The sequence below is a fragment of the Astatotilapia calliptera genome, chromosome 14 (assembly GCF_900246225.1).
Source record: "Astatotilapia calliptera chromosome 14, fAstCal1.2, whole genome shotgun sequence".
Taxonomy (NCBI): domain Eukaryota; kingdom Metazoa; phylum Chordata; class Actinopteri; order Cichliformes; family Cichlidae; genus Astatotilapia; species Astatotilapia calliptera.
In genome coordinates, this window is record NC_039315.1 from 13,437,241 (window position 1) to 13,451,911 (window position 14,671).

The 14,671-nt window shown below is 36.5% G+C and overlaps 1 protein-coding gene across 6 annotated transcripts in view; it reads left to right on the forward strand.

Moving 5' to 3' along the window:
- plch1 (phospholipase C, eta 1) overlaps positions 1-14,671 on the forward strand; it is a 71,359-nt gene that overhangs the window by 50,583 nt on the left and 6,105 nt on the right. For all 6 annotated transcript variants that reach the window (XM_026191882.1, XM_026191883.1, XM_026191885.1 and 3 more), the window contains 9 exons: positions 1,392-1,550; positions 2,273-2,335; positions 7,703-7,797; positions 9,302-9,399; positions 9,495-9,674; positions 12,372-12,479; positions 13,124-13,248; positions 13,460-13,544; positions 14,301-14,447. In XM_026191882.1, coding sequence (XP_026047667.1) covers positions 1,392-1,550; positions 2,273-2,335; positions 7,703-7,797; positions 9,302-9,399; positions 9,495-9,674; positions 12,372-12,479; positions 13,124-13,248; positions 13,460-13,544; positions 14,301-14,447 — 1,060 coding nt within the window. The remainder of the gene's footprint in view (positions 1-1,391; positions 1,551-2,272; positions 2,336-7,702; positions 7,798-9,301; positions 9,400-9,494; positions 9,675-12,371; positions 12,480-13,123; positions 13,249-13,459; positions 13,545-14,300; positions 14,448-14,671) is intronic.

Sequence of the window (14,671 nt, forward strand, 5' to 3'; positions counted from 1 at the left end):
TTCCATGTTATTGCAGTCTCATTTCTACGTTGTTATCACACTGTTACCATATTATTACTGAGCTGCGTGTAGGAAATGTCTCCAGATAAGTTTCTAAGCCACACTTGTTTGTACCATGAAAATCAAATAACCAGGTCAAGTAACATTGATTAATTAGCGATGAACTTAAATTATGTCAAAACATGATGTTGATAAATTATTTATCTTAATTCAAAATGAATAACAAAAAATAATAACAAAAACAACAGCCTGTCAAAAAGCAAACAGGCAAGCAAACAAAAAACAAACAAACAGTTTGCAGTGAATTAATCCCAACCGCCACGTACAGGCACCATAAACAGAGGTTAGATAATGAGATCTAAATGGTATTGTTGTTCTAGAGGTAATGACTTCAATAATTTTTGCTTGCAAAGTTTTAATGATCGTCATTGTTGTAATGTTTTGGAATAACCGGTGCTTAATCAAGCAGGCGTAGATTCAAGTCAAAAGTAAACAGAAAAAAAAATACTTGAAATGCACTTAGTACTCAGCCTGCTAGAAAATATGTCCAAGAATGCCATTAATGCCAGCTTATGATAACTGCTCTTTAGTTTTCCCTGAGCTATTTTCATAGCTATTCTTAATCATCATCATATTGTGATACAATAGTGCCATGGTCCTCCTTACAATGCTTAAAAGAGGACAAGACTCTTCCAGATGGTATAGTTGTGTAACCAAATATGGCATCATTATTCCACATTTAGCTGAGAGGCACGAGGCTGCAGATGCCACTTCAGATGATCATTGCCAATTTAAAACGGGAGATGGCAGGTTTCCACTGATGGGAGGTTTTGTATTGAGCTCATAAAACCAGTTTGCTTTCACAGCAGTCACAGCTGAACATTACAATAATAGTGTGGTGTAAGTTTTGTACAGTAATGATGCATCGGATTTGTAAAAAGGTGACTTGCATGGTCTTGATTACTCAGACTGTTTGTAAATATTTATTTTTATTGTCATTTTGAATGGAATGATGCACATACTGAGCTCCAGATATAATTCACTGAGAAAATTACTCATTCACATTCAGCCATTCATTCAGCAGGTGTACAGTTTTATACAAGATGGAGATGTTTATTCATTATCATTATCGCTTATACACTTCTGACCTGTGGAAAGGAAATCGATACTCCTCAGATATACACAAGATTATATGTGATTATATGCAGTTATCATCTTCTACTTCTATTTCTTGCAAATATATGGCACTCTGTATACAGGTTTGATTTATAGCAGTTTGGTGTTGCAATTTCAGGTGCTTTGCATTAGCGATAAGGTGTGCTCCTGCTTCAAAAAGGCATTACTCTACACCACACTGAAAGCGTTTTCCTTTTGTCTCTTCTTTCACCTAGGGCAATAGTCACCACCAGGTGGTGGAGTCTCACATCAGAAAGAAACTGGACTCTCTTTTAAAGGAGTCTCGGATCGGAGACAAGGAAGACACTGACAGCTTCAGCATCAGAGCTTTGCTCCGAGCCACACACCAGGGTCTTCAGAAGAATCTGCGGCAGGTAAAGTTCAAGGCGATGTGTGGGGATGAGTATGGAGGAGAGTTATACTTGTTAACAGATGAAGAGAAGAAATCAAGGGGATACAACTAGGCCATGGGATTAGTCATGGAGGGGGATGGAGAAAATAAAGAGGCAGACTAGTTACTGCACCAAACACACTAACCAAATACATGAAAACACAGAGACACACACATCTGTCTGAAGGATCTTATGTTTCCACCCACGTAATCCAAATTCATCCAAAGGCTGTCAAAACAGACTGAAAGTGATGAGAAACTAAATGTCTGCAGTGTTACTTAATATTTAATTTCCCTGCTTGCCTCTCGTGCTATTTTTAGAAGCTTCAGTTTCCTGACAGTCATTTTAATGTAGTGGGTGTTGTGCATCGGGGTTTCCTATTCATTTTATTCTACTCATGGTTGGCTGGTGATACCCTTCACCTCATTTTGTCACCACACTTTTTTACTTATTTATTTCTAGGTGTTACTTACTGTACTTTTTTTTTCTTTTTTTCCACCCACTTATCAGTTGTATTGTGCTGTACTGGCTAATGCCTTTTATATGCATCTCTTGAGATTTAGGGTTTAAGTGACTCACTTGGGTGCTAATGTGACTGTTATAAGATTCACACCAAATGATTCTCATGCACAAATCTAAAAAAGTGCACGTGAACAGAAATATGAAAGCCTCTGAATGCATTTTTTTTAAAATATATATTTTAGAGCTCCAGAGGGGTTCTGAAGAAATCCCAAAGCAGATCGTTCATCACGACACTCAAACAGAAGGTAAGAAGCATAGAAAAGGAGGTGGCTTTATGTGCTTGTTTCTTATTCTGTTTATCTGGGGTCCCAAAATGTAATTCATCTTTGTTCAGCTTCAGGTTAGGTTGTAATCAGTTATTTTACTTCTTAGAATATTAAACCACTTTCGAATGATCTTTTTTGGGAGGGGAAACTAATATTCAGCAGGATGAGATTTTGTTTTATTTGAATGGCAGACCAAACTTGCCCCAAGAAATCAATGCTGTCTTTGTGCATGAAGGAAAAATGTGCAAGCCTGCACTAAACGGCTGAAATCAATGAGTCTCTTGTCAGAACAGCCAGCCTGACTGAATTCACCCAGGGTGGTGATTTAACATGCTCCATCAGCTCAACAGCAGAGCTGCAGTTTGTTGTATTTATACTGTGTTTTTGAACCCTCAAATTATCATGTCCAAATAGACATGTTCTTTTGCATTACTTGAAACCTTCTTGCTTGTTTTCAGTTAGATCCTGTCATAATTTCTTGACTTTTTTTTGTATCTATGCACTTAATATATACATTAAACAATCTGTATCACAAATAGAAATATTGGAGTTGTCTTTCAATGAGTAAAATGAAAGGTGTTCTTGGGTGACTGATTACACTTCCAGTGTGCTTGATCATCTTATTTTCATGTTATTGTCTTTCCCTGTCACTGATGGTTTGCACTTTTTTAACAGCATGCATAATAACACAACATGCTCTTATACGATCCATAATAATGACTATTATTAACACGTTCAGACAATGTTTTGACTGACACAAATATAAAGAAAACAAAATTGTAAAGCTAAAATTGGCTGCTTTTAAGAATAGCTTTTTTTTGCAATTGTTTTTCCATCAAAACACTAGTGACAATATTTAGAAATGTAAATAAATGGCATCTACTCTAACTTCCTTGAAAAATATAAAATTCAAAAAATGCATTTACTTATATTCTCAATGGAAATAATTGGAAGTCGTAGCATTTTTTTTAAAAATAACAGCTGTGCAATAATAATGGTGGTTAATAGGGTGGAAACAAGAAGGTAATAAGATGAAAATAGCAAGTTATTATCACTTGATTACCAAAATAATTTCATATTATTAAATAGGTATTATCTTGTACCAACAATATTTGCACCACCGTAATATTACCCATAATATGGAAACCAATATATGCTTATTAGGCAAAACCAGTTAGCAACAGAATATCATTATGTTGGTAACAGTATTATAGCTTCAGTTTCCTGACAGTCATTTTAATGTAGTGGGTGTTGTACATCGGGGTTTCCTATTCATTTTATTCTACTCATGGTTGGCTGGTGATACCCTTCACCTCATTTTGTCACCACACTTTTTTACTTATTTATTTCTAGGTGTTACTTACTGTACTTTTTTTTTCTTTTTTCCCACCCACTTATCAGTTGTATTGTGCTGTACTGGCTAATGTCTTTTATATGCATCTCTTGAGATTTAGGGTTTAAGTGACTCACTTGGGTGCTAATGTGACTGTTATAAGATTCACACCAAATGATTCTCATGCACAAATCTAAAAAAGTGCACGTGAGCAGAAATATGAAAGCCTCTGAATGCATTTTTTGCACGAAACAAACTAGATATAGAATGTTAACTAGTCAGATTTTACTGTAGATATTGTAACTGTCATGTATGGCTGGAGCAGTCAGGAAATGGACCCAAATGCAGACACTTGTGCACGGAAAATAAACTTAGAACGACAGCTTTTCTTCTTGCTAGAGGAACATCCTTCATAACATAAATTTACAGAAAAACAAACCAAAACCCTGAGAATAAAACTAAGAACAAAACACAGGGCAACTAAAAACATGGAGAGACTCACAGTACGTGAGGAAGTATGACATGCCAAACGGCAAAGGAAAACACAGGGCTTAAATACATGCGGGAGTAACGAGGGAATAGGAAACGGGAGGGAAACACAGCTGGGACTAAATAGATATAAAAAGACAAGGACTATCAAAATAAAACAGGAAACACAGGACAGTTGAGGACAGTGCAGACTTCACAAGGGGACATGGTTGACAGGGAAGACAGATCTAAACATAGATACAGAACTAAACCTAAGAACCAGGAATCCAAAAGACACAGACTTGATACTGAGGAGACACAGGGAACATGGAACACGGAGCACAGAACAGTAACCAAGAGACTAGAACCTAAGTAGCAATGAAATCAAAGACTATATAATAATACAAAATATAGAACACTGGGTCACTGACTGTGTGGATCTTCTTATATTCTCTGTGCTACGCCAAGCCTGACTGTGTTAGTGCTGCGTTGTATTCACTGTATATAAGAAAAAGACCAGCTCTTCTTCTAAGCAAGAGCTAGTGTTACACAACCTTAACACTAAATTTATACCAGCTCATCAAATAATTACAATATTGCAATGCATTTTAGGAACAACCCTGAAAATGAACATAATTGTTTATGAACACTTCTTTAAAATAGTTTGGAAAAAAAGCCACACAACTTTAAAGCCTTCTTGAAGGTAGTGCTTACCTCAAAGCTGTTATGTTAGACTACATATGTTTTTATTAAGCAGAGCTTTAATTTGGTGCAACCTTGCCACACTGTTTGCTCTATTTCATCATCAGAGACAGCTCTCTAACTGATAAGCATCACTTACAAGAAGTGAAACAGAAGCAACTGCTGCTTTCTTTTAGTTGAAAGCTCCTTTTGAAGTCATTTATAGCAAATGCTAATGTAAATGACACTTTATGACACATTAAAAAAAACAAACCCCAGAATTTTTAACTCTGGCACTAGAGGAATGGTTAAGCTTAGTTTCTGACATGTTAAATTCTACATAAAGAGAACGGTCCCTGCACACACCATAAACTAGTGATGCAAAGTTTTATGAGTAATCACCTTTATCCTTCGATTAAAGATTTCCATCTTGATGAGAGTAGTCTCATCCATTGAGCACAAGAGGTCATTGAATATTTTAATGAGTATGGAAATTATGTGAATCTAAGTTACGGCCTTTAAACTCGTCATCTCCTTGAACAGTGCTTTTTACCACCATCATCGAAACATTAAATCAACAAGTATGCTTTGGAAAAAAACGGTACTTCCAGCTAACGGTAGCTTAGGAAACTCATAGAATCCATGTTTTTGTGATGGTCTATGCCACTATGTTAGTTTTTTCTTTGTCACATACCTTTGAATTATAATTGTAGATATAAAGCATACTAATATGCATATACAAATTTTAATTTTCTTTATGGTAAATTTCTCCTATAGAGTGTAGAGATGGACCGATCCGATATTACGTATCGGTATCGGTCCGATACTGACCTAAATTACTGGATCGGATATCGGAGAAAAATAAAAAATGTAATCCGATCCATTAAATATCACGAAAGCACCTCACAAAACTTGCAACACGCCGTAACTCGCCTCAGAACGTCGGAGCAGTATGCATCACGTGATAGAGCAGCTGTGGCATGCGGGACCTGTCGGTGGTCTGGATAGCATTTGGAGCTTCGCTAGCAACCTGGCATTTCATCTCCGACAAAGTTATCCCCGAGAGAAGTAAAGCAAGTGTGTAAGTCCATCTCTGAATGTTTGTAAAGCATTCCCACGTTAAGCTTAACGAGCGACTGCCTCTCGCTCTCCGGCTGCTACTTCAATCGTGAAACTGCTAATGATCAGCTGATCGGCTTTTCTGTCGTGAGTCTCTCTTGTTTGTTTTTGGTCCACTTTGCGCCAGAAAGAGCAAACCAGCGGCTGAACAACAGCAGCACGTTTAAGCTTGATAAGCTGTTGTTACAATTTATTTAATATTACTTTCTACACCAGGATCTTTTTCTACGTAGCTGACGGCTGGTAACTGTGCAGGGGCGGATCTAGCAAAGTTTAGCCAGGGGGGCCGATAGGGCATTAACTGGGAAAAGGGGGCACAAAGACATACTTTTCTTTCTTATTCTCATTTAAAATGTCTAGCTTTTAATAAATAATTATCTGACACCCAAAGTTTTAATTTGATGTAAAATGAATAGAAGTCAATTACTGTATATAGTAACTATTAAGTCTAATATATATACCCTAGTAAGCTATAGTACTTTTTCCTTTGGGAAGGTACCATCTGTGCAGTCTGCAATTTTGTTGAAGAAAGATGTTGAATCTATTTAATATTTCTTGAAAAATAATTGATTTCTGTGCATTTTTTTTCACACTGCATCAAATTAAGGTTGATTACGTTGATTAAGCATCATGAGGTGGAGCGTGAGGGGTGGTTCCCTATTTTTTATTTATTTATTTTTGTTGTTGCTGGGAGTTGGAACCCTATTAGTTAGGTTGCTTAATATTTACGCTAAGTACTCTTTAAAATACCAGAATAGGGAGGATGGTGTAGGTCTAAGTTTATTAGATTGATCAGTATTGCTGAACTATGAAATATTTTTTTTGTATACAGGTATAACAGAATAGCTTTAGTGTAGTTGTTGTTTTAAACTTGAGTATGAACTTGCAGACTTGCAAAATGCAGCAAGATATTTTAAAAAACAGTTTTGTTGATTAAAAAACACTATATCGGATTCATATCGGTATCGGCAGATATCCAAATTTATGATATCGGTATCGGTATCGGACATAAAAAAGTGGTATCGTGCCATCTCTAATAGAGTGTGGCCGACTGTAAAAAAAATCTAGTGAAACTGATTACAATGCTTCTCAGTTCTTCAGCATGATTTCAATTTACCATGCATTTAACGCAAGTTTGTGTCAGTTTTAAGAGGGTGGTGGTTTTTGAAAAGATTCCCTAAACATTTCCACATTCCTCAGTTTGGTTATTTCTCTCTTTGAATTTCTCTCTCTCTAGCCATTCGCTTCCTTTTACCTTCCTCATTTTCCTCTACTGCCCACACACATCTACTCTTCATTCTTTTATGCCTCCCTCTTTGCATTTTGTGCACCCTCCCACGTGTGTGTATATATCTGTTCACACATGGGTGCAAGTAATCTGCTGGTAGGCAGCCTTAACCCTGTAATTACTCTTAGAACAGACTAGCTAAACGCACATCAAAACTAAGAAAACAGAAAACAATTTATTCAAAAAAAGTCTCGCAGTGATTGAGTATGCTATGTATGACACATCCACTGGCATGCACAATCACACACTCAAACATACTGCAACAGCCACAGTGAAACGGACTTGCTGAAAAAACACTAGTGACAACTCGTAGGCATAAAGAACGTGTGCTGTGAGAATGTAGGTGGCTTTATGGATATTAGATATGTTTTTGTTTATACTTTTTATTTAGAGGGCAAACCTTTACAGTAGTGTAATTGTGTGTTTGTTTACATATCTCTGTCTCTTCACTATCCAGAGGCACTCCAAATCCAGGCTGACATGCCAAAGCATGGACAAGGAAGAAGATGGTCAGGAGAGGTCTGGGAGGGAGGCTGGAGGACAGTTCAACAGGTGACCTTTGAACCACTTCATCACAATACTGACAATCTCTGACAGCTGAGAGGTTGGATACTTGCTGACTGCTGGGAGCATGAAACAATCCAGGTCACTGGTAGTGCCATGCAAACACTGAAGCTTCTCCAAACAAATATTGTATGTTTGCTGGAGAAGACTTTGTTTTTGTGGAGAAAAGATTATGTAGAAAGTTTAAGGAGTCAAATCTGGAGCTACCACCAGCATCAAAGATTTTTTGGGTGACTGTATTTAACAGTCACCCTTTTCCACTTTTCTCAAATTTATCTGTAATGTTGAGCCTGCATTTTACTGACTTCCTACAAAAGCCCAATAATACCAAAGGTCTAGGATGCATGAAACTGGCGCCATAACAGAATGCATCACATAATAATAATAATAATAATAATAATAATAAACCATCCCACAGCTCATATGCTTATTAACTTGTAGTCAAAGATGTATATTTTATTCAAAACCATAATTATAAACTTTGATCATTTATTTAGCAAAATTGTTGATGCCACATTATTTGTCAGAAGTAAAACTCAAAATATTCAAAATACTTTTCCTGACCTTTCTCTAATTCCAGTATTGCTAGGTTTTTTGCCTTCACTTATATCATATCAATATTTTGCATATTTTTCACACCATGTTACCTGTCACTAATGAGTGGTCTTACAATTCTTGTTTTCATCTGCAGTAATAAGTGGTAATTATTACTGCTATATCATTATTGAGAAATAAATGATGCAGGATTCTAATGTTTTACTTTCATTTCTGCAGTCCCCCATCTATCCTCTCAACTCATTATGTACTAAAAATAACAGAGGAAGGGGTGTTAAAATGACATAATTCAGTGTTATTGTTGCCACTAATTTGGTCTGTATTTTATTTAGAATCTGAAAGGAATCATACCAAAGTAAATTGTAGTATTTCCATTTTCATCCTCAGTTTGAATATAGTCCACTTCTTTTTCAGTTTTATGTCCATGTTGGTCTTGTTTCCCCCCCATTTCTATTTGAGTCAACACTGGCAAAAAAAATGTGGAAATCCAGCTTTGTTTTCCTTGTTCAGCGGCTGTCTGCAACTAAGACCTTTGTCTCTCTTTGTTCTTCCAGTCTCTGTTGCATATTCATATAGGCATGTCCCAGGGAACTGTCACAATACAGATTCCCGCAAGCATGTGTCTGAGTGGCTGACTTTTTTTTAAGACTGCGGGTGCATGACAGTGTAGTTGTTTGTATGTGGGAATCTGAGTGAGTCTTCTGCACTGCATATCCTCTGGTCCCTATTAAGTTTTTTGCATTTGATGCTCTTTTCCTGTGGTTTCCAAGTTGCCTCCAGTGGACAATCTTCTATCCTGCAATGCTTTTCTCATATAAATACTTTAATGGATGGATGAATGTTCAAGTCTTAACTATCCTTTTTATTCCATCTGCCTCGATGATCTCACTTTGTCATCTCTGTCCTCTTTTTAAAATCGTTCATCTGACTGTTTCAGGTGTTTAAGAAAGAGGAAGACGATGAAACTGAGCAGAGATCTGTCAAATCTTGTGGTGTTCACCAACTCTGTTGCCTCACAGGAGTGTCTTAATGAAGGTGAAACACCAGAGCTATGACATATGCACACACAAGCAAAATGCAAGCTTCATATTAAGGGCAACTTCTTATAACAACTCCTCGTTTTTCTTCAGGTACTGCAGGTGACGTTCTGTCTTTCAGTGAGACCAGAGCACAGTCTCTGGTGAATCACAGAACAGAAGAGTTTCTGGCTTTTAACCAGAGGCAGCTGTCTCGAATTTATCCCTCGGCATATCGCATCGACTCTTCCAATTTCAACCCTCAGTTCTACTGGAATGTGGGTTGTCAGTTGGGTAAGATGACAAATTAGAGATCTTATTAGGTTCTAGAAAACTCTGAGAGCTTTAGAAGACACAGCTGTTTAAAAAATGCCATACTCCTAGTTCAACATACTGACTGGAAGGGTGTTTTGTTGATTCTTGGCTGTTTTAATCTAGAACCTAAGTATCCTTGGGCAAGACATTGGGCAAGACCAAGTTGCTCTCTGATGCATGCATTGGAGTGTGAATGTTAGATAAAAGCACTTAGGAAGAAAAAGTATAGACAAAAAGGACACATGGGTGAATCATACATGTTGTATAGAGTGCTTCGAGTACTCAAGTAAAGAAGGAAAGCAAGAAATAGTCTATTTATCTTTCATACATTAACACTGCTTAAAAAATGCATGAACACATACAAATCAGCTTATCGGTGGCCTTCGCTTGATATAATTTGAAATGTAGTTATTTGTGAAGAGATAGGAATCTTTCTTGATCTAAAACAGTTAATTTCTTTTAAGCAAAACAAAAACAGTTCCATCTAAAGAACTGTTCCTGTAATTATTTTAAATTTCTATAGTATCATATACTACCATAGAAGACAGAATTCCAATATACTCTGCAATTTCGCTTTTTTAAAGGTGTTTTTCTTAAACTGTTAAACTATTTGTCTATGCAGGCTTTCAGAACCCCATCTTTGCTTTTGAAACACTCACCATCTCTGGAACACTCTCTTTATGTGTTGTTATGTTGCTATTTCAACTGTTTTGAGTTGAAATAGCAACTCAAAACAGTTTATTATTTATTTATTTATTATATTTTATTTTATTTCATTTTAGATTAAACAGCGTAGTCAGTCATTTGTGACCCTGGCCATACATCTTTGAAACATCTTCATCAACCTTTGAAGTCATATATATATATATATAGATAGATAGATAGATAGATAGATAGATAGATAGATAGATAGATATCTTTCTATCTATATGTAGATCGATATATATATTTGATGTGTTATTTTTGTACTAAATATAACTAAATATAAGGCTAGACTTACTGTACTGGGAAATTATTGCAGTTTATCTGGATTCATGTTTTGACATTATTAGTGCATAATGTGGACTTAAAAATGCAGACTTGCAGATCGGGTTAGTGAGCAAAAGGCAACATTCATTAGGGGAAGCCAACAGAGCAAATGGCATATGAAAACAGAATCCCAAAATCCAACCAGGGAAACTACTCAGGCGGATAAACAGGACAAACAGACATGTCAAAGACCTAAGGCAAACTGAGGCTTCAATACACACATGAGGTAATCAAGCGAGGTTGGACACAGGAGGGTGACTGAAACATATCCATGATAGCAAGAGAGGGAATGTAAAACTAAATACTAGGCACACAAGACCAGAGATGGGCAGTAACACGTTACAAATAACGCGTTACTGTAATCTGATTACTTTTTTCAAGTAACGAGTAAAGTAAGGGATTACTATTGCAAAAACGGTAATTCGATTACCGTTACTTTCCCATAGGAACGCTGCGTTACTGCGTTACTAAAACTGTGATTTTTTAGCCAGAATGTCTCATGACAGTGACGTAAGCGAGTGCGCCGTTTGTGACAACAGCTGTGTGCAGATCAACAATGGATAATATATCGAGTGCAGGAGAGAGTATGAGCGTGCAGCGTTTAAAGCGTGGAAGTACTGACCTTATTTTGAGTTTGATTCCATAAAAAGTGACAAAAACATTAGTGTCCGTTGTGCGTGGGAAGAAAACTTCTTTTTACAGTAAAAAAAAACCCTAAACAAGCACCGAGTGTGCAACGATGCAATGGGAAATTCACTCGCGGATTCTTCCACTGACTGCTGCGCACACCTGCACCAGGGTAAACCTCCGCCTACCCCACTCCTGCTTTACAGGTGAAAATAGAGCAAAAGGACCGCTAGTCTTTGACTTTATTTATTTTCTGCTGTGTTTTACTTGCATCTAGTTGAAAGACTGGGTGTAAACACAAAAAATATTTTATTTTATGTGCTGGAATGTGCAGAAAATAGGTTTAAATGTTAAACTAATTTATTCAAGTCAGAGAATGGTGCATATAATTTTATTTTTGCTTGATGCATAAAGTTAAAAGATTAAAACTGATAAAACAAGTTAAAAAAAAAGAGACTTTTCCATTTGATTACATTTTGTATGATGGATTATGCAGAAAAAGTAGAATTGGGCTGAAAGATCTATCGCTTTATCACCTATTCAGGTTGTAAATTGTGCTTGTAAAAAGTAACTAAGTAACTAAGTAATTAATTACTTTTGAAAATAAGTAATCAGTAAAGTAACAGGATTACTTTTTCAGGGAAGTAATCAGTAATTAGTTGCTGATTACTTTTTCAAGTAACTTGACCAACACTGCACAAGACCAAGGCTACCAAAATAAAGCAAGAAATAACCCCCCCCCCCCCCCCCCAAAAAAAAAAAAAAAAAAAAAAACAGTGACAGTGACACAGAAGGGAAGGCCAAACATAAAAAAGCCTACACAAAATTAATCCCCACTGAAACCAAGAATTCATATTACAGATAATGATCACGAATAAACTAACTAACTAACTAAGAACCCACTGGAGCATTAAATAATAATAAAAAAATGTTAAAGATGAAAATCAATTAACATGATATGTTTATTAGATTAATAATAATAATAATAATAACTATTATTATTATTATTATTTCTTTTAGTTGCACTCAACTATCAGACAGAGGGGAGGATGATGCAGCTGAACAGAGCCAAGTTTATGGTGAATGGAGGTATTGGATATGTCCTCAAGCCTCCTCCAATGTGTAAAGGTACAGCAACAAACTCACTGCAAACTCACAAATAGGTCAGCGTTTATAAAAGATTATTTGTGAATAGCATTAACTGATAATTAAATCAGTACCTATTTGTTTTTCCCAGGATTATAGTACATTATACATTACATTGTACATTATAGTTGGAATGGAAACATGCTGGAACATGTTAAGTCAGTGTTCATTGAAGAAAGCATAATAAGAATTTAACTGTAAGAGATATTAACTAAAATTATAGTTTCAGTGCATGTTTTGCTAGAGCAATCAGAGGAAGAACTTTCTGATCATGTTACATAATTCAGCATAATGTTTGGGAACTCTGCTGTGTTTTTAACATGCTGTAAGTTTGAGATATCCTTCTCTTCACCCACCTCAGTTCATTAGAGAGATTTCATTTTACAGTACAGCGTTGTTTGCTTTATAATTATCTATCCAACTGGGAGTTAGCTGCATGACACGAGAGAGGCACTGATGAATTTTTTAGCAGGCTTGCTTCAGATGTAGTTTGCAGTTCTAGTCTGTACAATTTCTTTACGGTTTACTAAATGTGTGCAGCATGAAAGCAAGTCATGGATGTTTTTTTTGTATTTACTGCTGGAATTAATCAAAGTTGGTGCGCTGCTGTCTGTTATTCCCTCTAGGCACCTTCAACCCATTCTGTGATGATCCCCTTCCAGCTTATCCCAAGAAGCAGCTCATTCTCAAGATCATTAGCGGACAGCAGTTGCCCAAACCGCCAGATTCCATGCTGGGGGACCGTGGAGAGGTAAAAACATACCAAAACACATCCCCTGTTTCCACATTCTCCATCTGTCATCTCTTCTCTCCCTCTCTGTCTCTCTCTTGTTCTTACACGCTATTGCACACATTTGGACAATTATTTGACTGTTTAGATCTTCCAGTTGCTCTCTTTCTTAATATAGCCAGGGTCATAAAATGAAATACAATTCATTTCATTGCTTTTTCTCCTCCATCAGATTATTGATCCTTTTGTTGAAGTGGAAATAATCGGTTTGCCAGTTGACTGCTGCAAGGAACAGACCCGAGTTGTTGATGATAATGGTTAGACACACACACAGACCAAAAATTGTACATTTCTACACTGACCTAACCTGAACTATATACAACGAGTATAAATTATGTAATATAATATTTTCTCATAACTGTTTTACATGCTTTTGTGTAAAAAGGATGAATGTGGAATATTTGTGTATGTGTGAGTTTTGTTTGCTTATATTTTGTGTTTTACAGTGTTCATACTATAGAATAAAATGCAAGTATGGCATGCAAAAAAAGCAGATAAAGTCACAGGTCTTTTCACCTCTATCATATTCTGGTAATGGCATTGTTGTAAAAAACAGAGCAAACCAATGAAACAATGCCACAGATATTGCATTTTACTCTGGGCTGTGAAGCACAGCCTGGATAAAAAATCAGATTAATTAATTAATGAAACAATGGAAGCAAAAAGGCGTGATCTTCGAGTGTCACCCCAAACGTGACTCCACAGATGAGAGCACTCTGCATGGGCAGGGAGAATGCCTCCTCTGGGAAAGGTTATGAAGCCCGGGAGCTCAACAGTATTATATGATCAGTGTGAGATCCTACCTTTTATCGACGGAAGTCTTGCAGTGTGTGGGTGTGTGCTTTAACGGCATACTAATGAAATGGATAATAATAATTAAATTAAGCTTACTGTATATATATATATATATATATACACACACACACACACACACACACACACACACACATATATATATATACACGTATATATGTATATATGTATATATGTATATATATATGTTCTTTCTTCAGGTTTTAACCCAGTATGGGAGGAGACTCTGACCTTTACACTTCACATGGCTGAGGTGGCATTGGTGCGTTTCCTTGTCTGGGACCATGACCCGATTGGAAGGGACTTTATTGGTCAACGGACTGTTGCTTTCACCAGCCTGATGCCTGGTTTGTGAAGACTCTGTTTTACATATTGTACTTACTGTGCATGAATGACATAAACATAAGTGAGGACAAGGTTGTTACTTATGGCTAGAATCAATATAGTACTAGGATAATTTTCCCTTTGTGGATTAGATGGTGCTATTGCTAAGGGATATATCATCTCCTGGTTGTATTAGGTAAACCATGATTTCATGTAACTATATAGTGAAAAAAAAGTTATTTGTCAG